Below are 16,157 nucleotides of genomic sequence, written 5' to 3' on the forward strand. Positions count from 1 at the left end.
TGATGCTGGGAAAGATTGAAGGCAGGAGGAGAAGGGGAAGACAGGATGTGATGTTTGGATGGCATCACCGACTCGATGGATATGAGTTTGAGCAAGCTCTGGGAGTTGGTGATGGATAGGGAAGCCTGGTGTGCTGCAGTCCATGGGGTCACAAAGTCAGACACGACTGAGCAACTAATGTGAAAAAAATTGGACTCTGATCCGTTTCTCATGTTATAACAAAATATTGACTTGAAATGAATCAGAGGCATAAGTATAAAACCAAATATTGTAAAACATCTAGAAGACCAAGATAAACCTTTGCAACCTTGTTTTAGGTAAAAAAATTTCCTAGGTATAAAACCAGAAGCACAATCAATATTTTTTAAAAATTTAACTCTGTTCCTTGAAAAACATTCCTAAGGAAATTTAAATACAAGCCACAAATTAACAGGAAATATTTGCAAAACACGTGTCTGATGATGGACTGGTAACCAGAGTATATAAAGAACTCAAACTTGTTAAGAAAACAGTCAAGTTGAGAAAATGGATAAAGTGTTTTAACAGAGACTTTACCAAATAAGATGTATAGATGGCAAATAACACGAAAGGGTGATCAAGATAATTAGTCACTAGGTTCAGTTCAGTTCAGTCACTCAGTTGTGTCCGACTCTGCGACCCCATGAATCGCAGCACGCCAGGCCTCCCTGTTCATCACCATCTCCTGGAGTTCACTCAGACTCACGTCCATCGAGTCCACGATGCCATCCAGCCATCTCATCCTCGGTCGTCCCCTTCTCCTCCTGCCCCCAATCCCTCCCAGCATCAGAGTTTTTTCCAATGAGTCAACTCTTCTCATGAGGTGGCCAGAGTACTGGAGTTTCAGTTTTAGCATCATTCCTTCCAAAGAAATCCCAGGGTTGATCTCCTTCAGAATGGACTGGTTGGATCTGTTTGCAGTCCAAGGGACTCTCAAGAGTCTTCTCCAACACCACAGTTCAAAAGCATCAATTCTTCGGCGCTCAGCCTTCTTCACAGTCCAACTCTCACATCCATACATGACCACAGGAAAAACCATAGCCTTGACTAGACGGACCTTAGTCGGCAACGTAATGTCTCTGCTTTTGAGTATGCTATCTAGGTTGATCATAACTTTTCTTCCAAGGAGTAAGCGTCTTTTAATTTCATGGCTGCAGTCACCATCTGCAGTAATTTTGGAGCCCCAAAAAATAAAAGTCTGACACTGTTTCCACTATTTCCCCATCTATTTCCCATGAAGTGATGGGACCAGATGCCATGATCTTCGTTTTCTGAACATTGAGCTTTAGGCCAACTTTTTCTCTCTCCTCTTTCACTTTCTTTTTTTTCTTTTTTCCTCTTTCACTTTCATCAAGAGGCTTTTTAGCTCCTCTTCACTTTCTGCCATAAGGGTGGTGTCATCTGCATATCTGAGGTTATTGATATTTCTCCCAGCAATCTTGATTCCAGCTTGTGTTTCTTCCAGTCCAGCGTTTCTCATGATGTACTCTGCATAGAAGTTAAATAAGCAGGGTGACAATATACAGCCTTGACGCACTCCTTTTCCTATTTGGAACCAGTCTGTTGTTCCATGTCCAGTTCTAACTGTTGCTTCCTGACCTGCATACGGATTTCTCAAGAGGCAGGTCAGGTGGTCTGGTATTCCCATCTCTTTCAGAATTTTCCACAGTTTCTTGTGTTCCACACAGTCAAAGGCTTTGGCATAGTCAAATTAAAATCACAATGAGATATCACTAAACACCTTTTTTTTTTTCTTTTTAAAATTTATTTATTTTAATCGGAGGCTAATTACTTTACAATATTGTGGTGCTTTGCCATACATTCACATGAATCAGCCATGGGTGTACACGTGTTCCCCATCCTGAACTCCTCCCCTCCCTCCCCATCCTATACCTCAGGGTCATCCCAGTGCACCAGCCCCAAGCACCCTGTCTCATACATCGAACCTGGACTGGCGATCTATTTCACATATGATAATATACATGATTCAGTGCTATTCTCTCAAATCATCCCACCCTCGCCTTCTCCCACAGAGTCCAACAGACTGTTCTTTACATCTGTATCTCTTTTGCTGTCTCGAATATAGGGTCACTGTTACCATCTTTCTAAATTCCATATATATGCATTAATATACTGGATTGGGGTTTTTCTTTCTTACTTACTTCACTCTGTATAATAGGCTCCAGTTTCATCCACCTCATTAGAACTGATTCAAATACATTCTTTTTAATAGCTGAATAATATTCCATTGTGTATATGTACCACAGCTTTCTTATCCATTTGCCTGCCAGTGGACACCTAGGTTACTTCCGTGTCCTGGCTATTGTAAACAGTGCTGTGATGAACATTGGGGTACACGTGTCTCTTTCAATTCTGGTTTCCTCGGTGTAAACACCTATTAAAATGCCTAAAAGTTTAGATTGACTATACCAAAGTGTTGTCATGGATGTGGAAGAATTTAAACTCCTTGGTTTTTGGTTTTTAATATTCATTTATGTATTTGTTTTTGGCTGTCCTGGGTCTTGCTGTGCGGGCTTTTCTCGAGTTGTAGTGAGCGGGGGCTACTCTGTAGTTGAGGTGCCCAGGCTTCTCATTGCAGTGGCTCCTCATGTTGCAGAGCACAGGTTCTTGAGCACACAGGCTTCAGTAGTTGCAGTTCCTGGGCCTTAGAGCACAGGCTCAAGTAGTTAGTTGCTCCACTGTATGTAGGATCTTCTAAGATCAGGGATCAAACCCATGTCTCCTGATGGGTAGGTGGATTCTTTACCACTAAGCCTCCAGGGATGCCCAGAATTTAAACTCTGATACACTGTTGACATAAATGTAAAATGGTGCAGCCACTTTGGAAAATAATTTGGCAATTTCTTAAAAAGTTAAGCACACACCTATCATACGATATACCCATTCCACTCCTAGGTAATTACCCAAAAGAAATGAAAGCAGATGTTCTTATAAAAGTTTGTATATAGTAGTTTTATCTGTAATAGCAAAATCTGGAAACAACCTAAAGATGATAAATCGGTGACTATGCAAGCTGTGGCACATTCATACCGTGAAATACTACTCAGCAGTGAAATGCGACAGGCTGCCGGTACATGCAACAGCATCGGTGAACCTCAGAGCTACATGCTGTTAGCAAAGCCGGACTCTAAAAGCTGCGTAAGGAATGATACCATTTTTATATGATAGTTTGTAAATTGTAAAACCACTGGGACAGGAAACAGATCAGTGGTTGCCTGGGAAAACAAAGAGAATGAACTGACTGCAAAGGAGCACATGAGAACTTTTGGGGTGATGGAAATACCTAGATTGAGGGGGTTGAGTACAGGACTGTGGATGTGAGTCAGCAGAGCCATACAGTTAGAGGATGGGAATTTTACTGTATGTAAACTATCTCAGTGAACTTGACTTTGAAAATAAAATCTCTTTTCCCCAGGGTCTTGCTTTGGAGATACACTTCAATCCCTACCTCAGTGGAAGAGTCGGGAAAGAAAGAGAAAGGAAAGAACATCTCGCTGCTGTGCTTGGAGGGCATACAGAAGATACTCAGTGCTGTGCAGCAGTTCTACCAGCCCAAGTGTCATCAGTTTCTCAAGGCTCTGGGTGGGCATTTCAGTTTTGATAACTTGGCTTGATCTGAGTTTCTCTTTCTCAACCAAACCTCTCGATTCCAGTTGTTAGCCTAGCAGAGGACACCTGCGAAGAGTCCCAGTGTGGCTAAGGAGTGACATCTAGTGGATTCAGAATTGGCACTCACTGGATTCCGTTTAACCACAGATGGGATTGGGAAACTGAACATAGCCTTAAGAAGCTGCTGAATGTTAGAAATATAATTAAAGCTGCCTCCAGACTTTTTTGGCCTCCTAAAATTTTAGCTTGGCAAAAAAAAAAAACAAGCCCCTTTCAAAGCAGATAGCATTCTTTTCCTTTCCTAGATGCCACAGATGAGGAAGAAGAGGAAGTCAGTGTCAGTCAGAGAGCAGCTTTCCAGATCCGGCAGTTTCAGGTGAGACACCTAGGAGACTGCTGTGCTTTGGGACTGTTACCCAGGACAGCTGGTGGGAACGGGCAGACCGTCCACAAGTAGGACAGCAGTTTTTTCTGGGTCGTCATTCAAGCAACTTGACAGCTCTGAGAATGAAAGATAATGCATTTAAAAGCATTCCAGGAAGGATGTGTGTCAAGCCACCCCAATCTGCAGCACTCATTGCCTCTAGGAATCACTGTTTGAGCTGATATTATGCAAAGAGCTGGCCAGGAGCCCACTCGTGCAGGGAGTGTAACTTGGCTTTGTCTGTCAGATGGTTCTAACCACTAGTAGTCACGTATCAGGATCTTTTATCCCAGAGGATTTCTTTAATGTTAAAGTTCCTATCATGTGCCAGGAACTGTTCAGGTGCTAAAGATAAAGCAAGGAATGAGACAAAACCCTGCCCTCACAGAGCTTACGTTGGTAGTGGGAAGAGACTGACGGACCAAAGACTGTTTTGGGTGGTGAGAGAAGAACAGAGAAAGGGGAAACAGAAAGTGTGTAGGGAATGCCAGTGCTGGGGTGTGGTCTAGCCCTCAGGTCAGTGAATGGGCCTCAGGAAGTTGTGAACCACCCAGACCAGGGTGCACTGGAATTCTGTGGCGATCAGTGGTTTGGACACAGCTCTTTCATTGGGCCCGTGTTCTGTCCCTTGTTAGGGAACTAAGATCCCACAAGCTGTGTGGTGCAACCCAAAATAAATAAAACGGGGTGCACAGTTCATTCCTAATGTACACGTGGCAGGGCTTTGGAGGAGTCCATAGCGCCCAAGAGAAGACTCAGACGTCTGATCGCAAACAGGGTAGGAGACTACCTGATCGATCCAGGTCTTATTTCCAGATTTTATCCTCTTGGATTTTTGGTAATTTTGAGTCATTTCTGTCCCAGCCTTAAGAATCTCTGGCTAGATGTCTCTTCTCTTTGCTAGTATCATGTCTGCTAATGTTTCTGTGTATCCTTTCTCAGAGGTCCTTGTTGAATTTACTTAGCAGCCAAGAGGAAGACTTTAAGAGCAAAGAAGCCCTGCTTCTGGCCACTGTTCTCACCAGCTTGTCCAAGCTGCTGAAGCCCATTTCTGCTGAGGTACGAGCTCCAGTCAGTCCCACTCTGCATCCCCCAGGAGGCCAGAATACTGCATTTTACAGTGTACAACTAAATGTCCTCTCGAAATCTGGCTCATTTAAAATCATGTATCCAGTTACGCTCCTGAATTAATATAAGATCTGTAGGATGTACCCCCCGCCCTGCCCCATACATATTGTTTCTACCATGATGTAGTTACTGCTTTTGTTTATTTGGCCACTGTCGAGGGTAAACAATAATCACTGTAAAAAAAAAAAAAAAAAAAAGTCTTGTTTATCTGTGGGGCCTTAAACCTTCTGGTGTTTCCCTACCCCCTTCTAAGATGAAAGTGTGTTAATTATCAAGGTAGCGGACATTCAGCAGTTAACTTTCTCATCAAAATTAGTGGATTCTGAGTTTGGGGGATATTCAACAAAAGGTGATAAGTCAGAAAGCATGATTATAGTCCTAAAATAGAATTTGTTCTACCCAGATAGATTTTAGGTATATGTTCTTAAGTCTGCGCATATACACGAAGAATATATGTACCCACATGAGCATTGACACGTGAAATAAGCTATATTCTGTGGGTCTGTTCCATTCAGGAGTAATTTTCCTAAAGGATGATAAAGAGAGTCCTTGAGAGCCTAGGGCTGTGTGGTCCTCCCATAACTACTTCCTGACCTGTGGGGAGACAAGTTGAGAGTGCTGAGGTGCAGGCCTCCTTGTGTGAGCCCTTGCTTTTAGGAAGAGCTAGCTGGACTACAGCCTGGTATGTTATGACATTTGAGCGCTGAAAAAGTAGACTTCATTTTCTGTCCTAGTTCCAGGTAGCCCAAAGAAAATCCGCATTGCTACTTATCTTATCCTAGATTGGAACAACACTTTACTTTCAGCTTCATTCTTTCATATTGCTACTTTTGCTGCAAAGAGCCCAAGACTAGGAAAGAAACACAGGGAGTTGGAACATGGGGACAGTTGAAGGAAAATAGATTTGGAAAGGCTAATATAAAGAAGAATTTTTAAAATTTTACCACCCCTCATAATTTCGGGTAGTGTGTCTAAAATTTTTTAATTTAACTTTGGGTAATAAAGTTCAATGATTTGAAAACCAGACATTATAAAAAAATTTGCAGGAAATGGTCACCTTTCTATCCATGTCCTCCATCTGTTCAGTTCTTCTCTCCCAGTAGGTAAATATCTTTTAGTTTCTTGTGTAAAGAGTTCTTTTATTCCTGTACAGCAATATGAATATAGCTTCTTATGCCCAACCCTACCCTCTTCACACAAAAGCTTTTTTAGCATCCTGCTTTATTTATTTATTACATTTAACACTGTATTCTGGACATCTATATTCTACAGTAATCACTGTATTAGGGGAAATATTTTTGTATCAGTTCACAGAGAATTTTCATTTAGCCTCTGAAGTTTTTTTCCCTGACAGATCAAAACCTGAATTCTTACTGGTCATTTTTACCTTTAAACATCACTGCATTTCAGTGTCTTGGTGGCTAGAAGCCTATCCCAAACAACTGCTAAAGCAGAAAGCTGAGTGTGTGTCTAGCGAAACACGACCTACTAGTCCAAGGCCTTAAGCTTCCCCAGCTCTTTTCTTTTGCCCCTTTTCTTTTTTTTTCCCTGCTCCCTTTTAACCTCCTGTGGCCTCTTGGTTCCTAAAGGCTAATTTGACTGTCACTGTGGCCAGGATCTTCTTCTATGCCTCTATTAGCTTACTGTCCTTAAAAGATGTCTCAGATGCAGAGAGTACTAGGCATGGGAAGGGGAAGAAGGACACTTTAGCCCCAAACCATGGCGGGAGGGGCCAAGGAAGCTCAGATAATAGCCCAGACCCCAGGACCTTTGGTCCTTAATGAGGGCATTTGAGAACTGAGTCATAGGCTATATTTAAGAAAAGAATCAGTAATTCTTCTCATAACTTTGGACTTTTTTATGCTGTTTTTCAGTAGAGTACCACTTTAGATCCAGGCACAAGTTTTAGCAGGTGATTTGCTTAGACTTGGAAAGGCCTAGAGCTCTTTTCGGAGAAGGCAATGGCACCCCACTCCAGTACTCTTGCCTGGAAAATCCCATGGACGGAGGAGCCTGGAAGGCTGCAGTCCATGGGGTCGCTGAGGGTCAGGCACAACTGAGCGACTTCACTTTCACTTTTCACTTTCCTGCCTTGGAGAAGGAAATGGCAACCCACTCCAGTGTTCTTGCCTGGAGAATCCCAAGGATGGGGGAGCCTGGTGGGCTGCTCTCTGGGGTCGCACAGAGTCGAACATGACTGAAGTGACTTAGCAGAGCTCTTTTAGTCTGATAGCAAACTAGGTAGGTCTGTCTTTTGAATGTTTCTATAATATCTGAATGATCTCTAGTTTGTGCAGATGTTAACCTGGACATCTAAGATTTGCACGGAAAACAGTTGTGGTAAGTTTCCTGCCATTTCCTTTTTCGGCTTTATATAAAATGATCAGCACCAAACAACATTTAGAAAATGACACATTCACCAGAGTAGCCAAAAGGAAGAAATACACAAAACCAATCCCAAGGGTTGGTAAGAATACGGTGCAGTTGAACCTCTCATTCAGTGCCGCTGGAGGTGTCAGTTGGTATAACCACTCTGGAAAATTGTTTAGCAATACTTAACTACTAAAATTAAACATAGGCTTACGATCAAGCAGTTCTACTCCTAGCATAAACAGGTGGAAAATTCTCACAGCAGTACTGTTCTAATAGGTAAAACCAGACCCAGACATCTGTCAGCAGTCGAGTGGATCAGGGGGTTGCGCCACATGCACACAGTGGGACACCGCGGCAGTGGGAATGAACAGCCTCCACTGACTCGCGGCATGGAGGAGTCTGGTGCACACAGCATTCAACAGATGGCAGACACAGAGTACTTACTGCATGATGCTACTTAGATAGAGTGCAAAGTCAGACAGGACTCCATGTGAGGGTACAGGCAGAATGACAGTTTCCTTGGTGAGGGGAGGGGTGTCCTGGGGTGCTGATATTTCTTGACCTGTATGCTAGTTATGTGATGATAGTGACCAGTAAATGGGAAACATCCCCCTCATTTGCACCTGTGGGTCGAAGTGTACCTTTGTGGGCCAGCTGCCTGGGCTGGAGTGTGTGCAATATGGGGATGTTGTGCCTGAAACATGACAGGCTAGCATTCCAGCTAGGCACCCCCACCTGCTGCAGGACTGACTTGGATTATAAATGAATTTTCTTTCCTTCCTACTCCTAGAGGATGCCTCCTTTTGCAAGGGCATGCTAAGTTTGCTCTTCAACCTCCATGTTTCGTATAAGAGTCCTGTTAGTCTGCTGCGTGACTTGTCCCAGGATATCCATGGACATCTTGGAGACATAGACGAGGTACTGTAGTGAGCCTTCAGTATGGCGCCCCGAGTTGGGAGTAGAGGCCAGGGGAACAGCCTTAGTGTCATTACATCTCACCTCTCTTTCCGTTCCCAGGATGTAGAAGTGGAGAAAACAAACAACTTTGCATTGGTGAATTTGAAAACAGCTGCCCCTACTGTCTGTGTAAGTGTTGATCCTTGACACTTGGCAAATAGCCTTGTCATCCCTTCCATTTTATTCCCTGTGAGGAGTGAATTACAGTGGCTAAAGTCCCGAGGCCTGTAACCCACCCACGGGTGGCCGTGGCTATCATGTTACACCAGCAGCTGTGTTCAATGAGCCATGCCAGGCGTTTTTTTTCTTTCACAGCTGCTTGTTCTGAGTAAAGCTGAGAAGGTCCTAGAAGAAGTGGACTGGCTGATCACCAAGCTTAAGGGACAAGCAAATCAAAAAATCGTATCAGGTAACATGAGTTGAGGGAGGGGTTCCAGGAATTGTGATCAAAGTCAACTAAAATCTGAACTGGAGGAAACCTAAAGGCAGAGCCCCTGAGCTCTGTTCGTTTGTGCTAGATTTCCAAAGTAATGAAAGTAGAAGGTAGTGTGGCTTATGACAGCGTAATTATTAATGTATTCTGCATCCAGACTTCCTAGTTAATGAGGTCTAGTTGGTTTCTAAATCTCTTTGACTTGAACTAGAAAATAAGGTCAGTTGGGTTTGAAAGTGCTAACTTCATTTCCTTTCAGAAGAGGCCTCTTCTCAGGCAGCCCTAACAAACGGTCCAATGGAGAAAACCACCATCATACAGTTGGGAACTCTGCTCACATTTTTCCATGAACTGGTGCAGACAGCCCTGCCATCAGGCAGCTGTGTGGACACCTTGTTAAAGGACCTTTGCAAAATGTACACCACTCTTACAGCACTTGTCAAATATGTGAGTATCGGAGAATCGATCACCACCATCATTCTGCCCCACCCAGCTAGGACACTGCCCCTGGTGCTGAACACCCTAGTGCAGAGCCCGTGTCTACATCTCTGCAGGTCACAGTTTGACCAGTAGATGGCAGGTTTCTCCACAGGCCTGGAAATAACAGTTGAGGCATAATTCTAAATCTGTTTTTAGAGCTCCATATTTCTTTAGCATATGAGTATGTTGCTCATATGATTGAGTATAATGAATGTAAATGCCTCTTGATTGAGTGTAAATGCCTTTTCAAACACCTTCTAAGACTCAGTCTAAACTTTAGTTTTAGAATTTAATCTGATTCCAATTACACAAAAAATTAGACAATTTCAGACCAGTCTGGACACCGAAAGGGTGTTTGTCCTTTAACAAGTAGGTGTTAAATGCCTCACAGGTCAGGTACACGAGTAGGGAATAAGTTTATTTTTTGAAAATGCAAGGTATACTTGCCCTGAGTTTAAGTTAATGCTTCTTAGTATCCGTTAACAAGAAAGTTTTTTTGTATTTGCAGTATTTTGATTCTCAGCAGACATTCAAGAGTGCTAGGAACCACGTAATTTAGTTCCGACTCTAGCAATGACCCACATTACTTAGGAAGGCACAGACAACCCAAGAAAGATGGTGGACCGCCTCACACCATGTACCCAAACAGCAGTGCTGCCATTTCTGAGAAGGTGCAGTTCTGGCTATAGCGTGTGGCTAACTAGCTTCTGTGGTAGAAATACTGAGAACCTCTATAATCTTTATTGGCTTTTTCTAAAAGAAAAACAGCAAAAGTCATTGGCTTTCTAGATGCAGGGACTATCACCCTGAAGGATTTTTAAAGCAATAAATGGAACAAGTCAGAAACATAAATCTTTCATTGCTTCCTGTCTGGGAAGGTTTGGAGCTTAGGAGAGGAAAAAAAGGAAGCCTGGAGTCTTAAGATTCTCCATGAATCTGGGTAGCTTATTTTCTTTTCCTGTCTCCAGCCAGAGCAATAGTCATACACCAGGTGCTCACTGAGGCACTTCCTGTAGTTTCATGGGACATCTATGTAGGAATAGCATTCTAAATCTGGATTCCCAAGTGGCTCAGTGATTAAGAATCTGCCTGCCAGTGCAGGAAACGTACAAGATGCGGGTTCAATCCCTGGGCTGGAAAGTATCCCCCGGAGTAGATAATGGCAACCCACTCCAGTATTCTTGCCTGGGAAATCCCATGGACGGAGGAGCCTGGTGGGCGACAGTCCATAGGGTCGTAGAGTTGGACGTGACTGAGTATGCATGCATGCAAGAGTCCAACACTTTTCCCTAGAACTTTATGAAACCTTTGAGAGAAGTGGGCATCCTGCCGTTGCCTAATACTGAATCTTGGAATCTTTTGTTAGTATCTCCAGGTGTATCAGCGCCCCACAGGAATTCCGAAAAATATGGAAAAATTGGTGAGTTGAGAATGCCTTTCCTAGGAATGGGGAAAGCATCTTATTCCTACAGTTATATTGATTTCTTCCTCCTTTGCTGCAGGTGAAGCTGTCTGGTTCACATCTGACCCCTCTATGCTATTCGTTTATTTCGTATGTACAGGTAAGTGATTGTCTGTATCACAATGTATCTTCAAGTGAGAAAGGGCTCCTTATATTCCCAGGGGACTGATCACTCACCTGAGCTGAGCGTATATAAAGTTTCTTCTACTTAAAATAAGCCAGAGGTGTCCATTTGAGAACACGCCAAGGCTTGAAGTCTTTGCAGCAGGAAAATCTTTAAAAAAAAAAAAAAAAGTGTGATTTAGAGAGAAAAAGTGTTTGGTATGCTTGCACTCGGAGCAGAGGAGAAACACGCATCCTTAGGCTCGGTGACTTGGTTTATTTCTGGGTGATTCCAAACCCATTCCTTTGGGAATGTGAGTGAAGTAGTGGCAGGCAGTGAGGATAAATGAGGTGCCTTGTAGAAAGTGCTTACCACAACACCAGGCAGGTATTCTCTAAATATTTGCTGTTGCAATAAAATGAACATGACCTTAGAGCATCATTTCCCAAGCTGTCAGACATAAGGCCAAAACCAGAAGGGTTAAGATTCCAAGCTTCTGGTACAGGGGCCGTGGATTTGATCACTGGTTGGGGAACTAATATCCCACGTGACGTGTGGTACAGCCAAAAAAAGGGGCAAAGCTGAGGTTCGAACTGGGTTCTTTAACTCCATGACAGTAGTCTGCAAACTTTCTGCAAAGGACCAAATGGTAAATGCTTTAGGTTTTGCAGGCCATAGAGTCAACTGTCACAACTAAACTTTGCCATTGTAAAATAAAAGCAGCCATAGTCAATATACAATAAATGATCTTGGCTGTGTTCAGTGAAACTTTTGAAAAACAAGCAGTGAGCTGGATTTGGCCTCTTGGTTGTAGTTGGCCAGCCCCTGTTCTGGAACCATACTTGATACTCACTGACATGTAAAATGCTGGGAGGTTTGGGGTTTTGTGTTTGACCCATTCTCAAGCTTTTCTTCTGCTTTTCACTAGGCACCTTCTAGACTATCTTTTTCCTACATTACATAAAAACTGGTTTATGTGTTCTTCCTTGGATATTTCTCCCCTTCTCGATCTTGACTTAAAGCCTTATTCGACAAGTCAGCTGATCCACAGGCACTTTTTGTCTTTGTGAGGTGTGCTTAATGAGTCAAGAGCCCATGGTTCCATTAACTCCCTGGAGCTTTGATCTAGAAATCTGGATTGCATTTGCCACATCTTTCAAAGAGCTGCTTATTCTCTTTTAGCCCCTTCTTTTTCCCCATAGCCTTGGATCTCAGTGAGAAGAAAGCAGTGAAAGCCATTGCTCCAAAACCCGTAGCTTAGCATCCTGCTTAGGACTGTATACCTTCCAAAGATAGTTCTCTTCCCACTACAGTTTTAGTCCTGCCTAAATCAGCAGAAACAGGCCGTAGCTGGGATTGATTTAGGGAGTTTCAACAAGGTCCCATCTGGGGTACAACTTTTAGGAAGATGGCTCACTTCCCATTTGGTCACATGAGTTCTACTGCCTGTGCTGCCTCTCAGCCCTCCCCTACCAAGTATTCGCCCTCCACCCTGCCTTCCAGGGCCGAAAATAAGTTTCTTCACACCAGCATCTCTGGGATCCCTACATTTTCTTATTTCCCAGAACATGCCATGTGGACCAAGCCTCCTCTCCCTCACAGGGTTGTGGCAGTGTGGTTTCTCTCCACTTGCAGGCCTCTGTTTCTAACTCTGCTAGCTGTCCCATGGGCCGTGGCCTGTCACTCCTAGAGGGCACAGAACTCCCCTTCCAGGAGGAGGTTCCTGTTTGTGCGCCTCACACGTGGGTGGGCTCTGCCTCATGTGGCTCTGCTCCCCTGCCGGCTCAGAATCCTGTGCTTCCTGGTCCCCTTCTCGATTCTTCCTTTCTCCAGGAGCTCTTTATTTTGATTCTCTGCAACGCAGGGAAACAAAGTGTTCCTATGACCTTTAAACCTTTATGGAGCCTGTAACCACCTGTCATGTGAGACACATGGCTCTGAGAACAACCTCTCCAGCTTCCTGTCTTCTCTCTAGCCCTTTTAGCGAACATCCCAGTAGGGAACACCTAGTCCTACTCCCCCCTTGACAGTTCTTTCGTAGCTCACGAGTCCCTTGGCTGCCCTAGTGTAAATAACGGTGGGTCCTAACCTCACTTCCATGTGATAGCCCTGTCCAAGAGCAAGACTGTAAATCTCCCAACAACAAAAACAGAAAAATATCTGAGGATTATGAAGTGTCCCAGAATGTTTCCCATTGTCCAGCATCTGCTTCAGGATAATCTCTTCACCCAGACTTGGCCCCCTTACGAGTTCTCCTGTTACTGCTATAATCATCGTATTAGAAAATTACCACTAGCCTGGTAGCTCTATAGAAAAACCTTCAGGAATGAGAGGACTTGTTTCCTTTTCTTTAGAACAAACACAGTAAGAGCCTAAAATGTACAGGAGAAAAGGAGAAAACCGCTGCCGGCCCCACAGCCATGGTAAGTTGCTGACAGTGATCAAGGCGTGGCCACTGGGAATTCCCTGGTGGTCCAGTGGTTGGGACTCTGTGCTTCCACTTCCGGGGGGGGCACCAATTTGATCCCTGGTCAAGGAGCTAGGATCCTGCATGCCATGCAGTACAGCCAAAAAAAAACAAGGTTGCTGATGAACCTTGAAAATACATGAAGTAAAAGAAGCCAATCGGACAAAGACTATGTGTTATATGAATCCATTTATATAAAATGCCCAGAAAAGGCAAATCTAAAAAGAAAGATTAGTGGGGAGCAGGAGTGGTTAGGGGGATGTTAGAGAAACTGGGAAGGTGCCTGCTAAAATGGGTATAGGATTTCTTGTGGGGTAGGGTGTGTGAAAATGCTGTAAAGTTATGGTGATGGTTGTACAGCTCTGTGAATGCACAAAAACACACAAGAAAGTATGCAATATAATGGGTAAACTAGTTGGTATGTGAATTACATCTCAGTAAAGCTGGAGGAAATGGGCTTATTTGTGTATGGCTGCTTCTCAGTTCATGGACTTTGTTCAGATGGAACATCTTTTCTCTGTATATGCTCGATTCAGGAAGTGTACCAGGAAATCTTGAGCTATTCAAAAATAGAAAAAGCTTATGATAACCACTGGGAAGGAGCTGATTTTAGGAAAAGTTAGTGAGTGCAAAAGGTACCCCTTAAAGGATGTAAAAGATTGGTGCCGGAAAGTGGGTTCTCCAGGGCACTGCTGGCAAAGAACTGAGTCCTCTCTCAAGGGGAACATTTGGCAATAACTGTTGACATGCACCAGTCTTTAATGCAGCAATTCTACTTGTAGCATAGAGAAATTGTAAAGGCCTGTGTATATTCAGTCCTAGTAATGTTTTAAGTAAAAGTGAAATATTGGGAAAACTAAGATGCCCACTAATAGAAAGCTGGCTTTTATAGTATATTTATACTGTAGAACACTATGCAGACATGAAAAAATACAAAGCTAAATGTTCAGATACAAAATTCTGAGATAATGTTAAAGAAAAAAAAGATGAGAACAGTGTCTTCATTTGTAGTTTAAAAAATATAAAAACATGTCTATATGCATAAGAAACATACGGAAGGATCTACAAGCTACAATTCAAGTTGAGGGGGAAGAGAATCGCAGCAATGAAAATGCCTCTGTAGACTAGAGCAGAAACAGAGCCAGTGTAGAGTGGGCTTATCATCACAAGAATCCCAAGTCAGAGAGGCAGCCAGACACCCAGACACAGCCCTTCCCTCAGCCAGCCTCTAAAACACAGGTTTAGGAGTTACAGATAGAAGGATTAATTGCCATCTCCATTGGCATTTAGGTCCTTTGATGAACTGTCAAAAAAAATTTTAATGACTGGTGTGTAAGTAAAACTGCATTTCATTGGCAGTCAGACTGTCTTTCCCTCAAAGCCACGAGCAGTTCTGCTACGGCAGTTTCAGAAGACTTCACCACCCCTGAACCCCAAATCTAGGTCCTCTTCTTTGCCCTGTAGGCCAGAGCTCTTCGGGAAACCAAGCCAATTCCTAATCTCATCTTTGCCATTGAACAGTATGAAAAGTTTCTCATCCACCTTTCTAAGAGGTCAAAGGTAAGCATATTCTGTTGTTTTTCTACTGATTTCCACTTACCCTGTGAGGGGACCTGGCAAACTGAAGCAACACAACTGCACTGGGTCGGGGGTCGACTACGTTTCTTTTGTCTCTGCTACTTCTGATCTGATGGCTTGAAGTCAAACACTGACACAGGGAACCTGATGTGAAGTCTAGTGGGTGTGTGCTTGCTTCTCTAGGGTTTATCAGTGATGGCTCAGGCCGCCCTGGGCAGGTTTTATTGGTAGCAAACTGTGCCTGTGTTTACAATCCTGTCCCAGGTGAACCTGATGAAGCATATAAAGCTCAGCACCTCACGAGACTTCAAGATCAAGGGAAACGTCCTGGACACAGTCCTTCGGCAGGAGGAGGAGGAGGATGAAAATGAAGAGGTCAGTGCCTGCTCTGACTGGCGTGCAGCAGGCTTCAGCTGCCCTCCTGGCCGGTTGTCAGCAGCCTGTCCGGGAGCAGCCACAGAGAAAGGGCCAAAAGGTGGTCAAAGACAAAAACAAAACTAAGTGTTCTCAAGAGAAAGGTTGTAAACAGTGAACCACACAAGAAGTTTCCCAGGCTTGTATACCTTTAGGATGGACATTTCCAGGAAGGGGATGTTGAAAACAGGGTCTTACTGTGGGTCTTCTCCCCATAACCTTTTAAACCATTGGAAAATTGAGCCTAAGCATTCTGGCTCAGAAACCAGTTTTTCCCTCTTCTACCGTGCTCTCAAAGTAGGGCCACTACTCTGAATGAGGGTCAGCACATTTCTTAGCCTCCTTTCCCCTCTGCTGAGACTGAAGGGAGAGGAACAGACCTGTCCCAACGGCACGCCGTGAGCCCTGCAGCATCTCTGAAGCAGAACCCTGTGTTTCCTTACCTCTGGTGCCTAGAATTTCTATCACCTTACGCATATCCAAGATAAACTGGAAGTTTACATCAACCACCCTGGATTTCTAGCTTCTCAAAAAATTCTGAATCCACATTCTTCCGTTTACCACACTCTTAAGCTGTAATATACCTGGCCCTGTCCACTGCCTCTGCCTGCCTGGCATTTGAGTTCAGGGGAGTTCTGCAGCATCTTGATGCCCCTTCTCTGTCACCGTGTTCCCTGCATCATTACAGAA

General features: G+C 43.7%; 1 protein-coding gene across 2 annotated transcripts in view; it reads left to right on the top strand.

The window, feature by feature from the left end:
- Positions 1 to 16,157, top strand: part of FANCI (FA complementation group I) — a 63,246-nt gene that overhangs the window by 46,203 nt on the left and 886 nt on the right. For both annotated transcript variants that reach the window (XM_069559691.1, XM_069559692.1), the window contains 13 exons: positions 3,455 to 3,621; positions 3,954 to 4,024; positions 5,015 to 5,131; positions 7,489 to 7,540; positions 8,364 to 8,491; positions 8,591 to 8,659; positions 8,846 to 8,939; positions 9,223 to 9,410; positions 10,810 to 10,863; positions 10,946 to 11,005; positions 13,363 to 13,431; positions 14,940 to 15,035; positions 15,318 to 15,428. In XM_069559691.1, the coding sequence (XP_069415792.1) occupies positions 3,455 to 3,621; positions 3,954 to 4,024; positions 5,015 to 5,131; positions 7,489 to 7,540; positions 8,364 to 8,491; positions 8,591 to 8,659; positions 8,846 to 8,939; positions 9,223 to 9,410; positions 10,810 to 10,863; positions 10,946 to 11,005; positions 13,363 to 13,431; positions 14,940 to 15,035; positions 15,318 to 15,428 (1,276 nt within the window). The remainder of the gene's footprint in view (positions 1 to 3,454; positions 3,622 to 3,953; positions 4,025 to 5,014; positions 5,132 to 7,488; positions 7,541 to 8,363; positions 8,492 to 8,590; positions 8,660 to 8,845; positions 8,940 to 9,222; positions 9,411 to 10,809; positions 10,864 to 10,945; positions 11,006 to 13,362; positions 13,432 to 14,939; positions 15,036 to 15,317; positions 15,429 to 16,157) is intronic.

Source organism: Ovis canadensis, chromosome 18, assembly GCF_042477335.2.
Source record: "Ovis canadensis isolate MfBH-ARS-UI-01 breed Bighorn chromosome 18, ARS-UI_OviCan_v2, whole genome shotgun sequence".
NCBI lineage: Eukaryota > Metazoa > Chordata > Mammalia > Artiodactyla > Bovidae > Ovis > Ovis canadensis.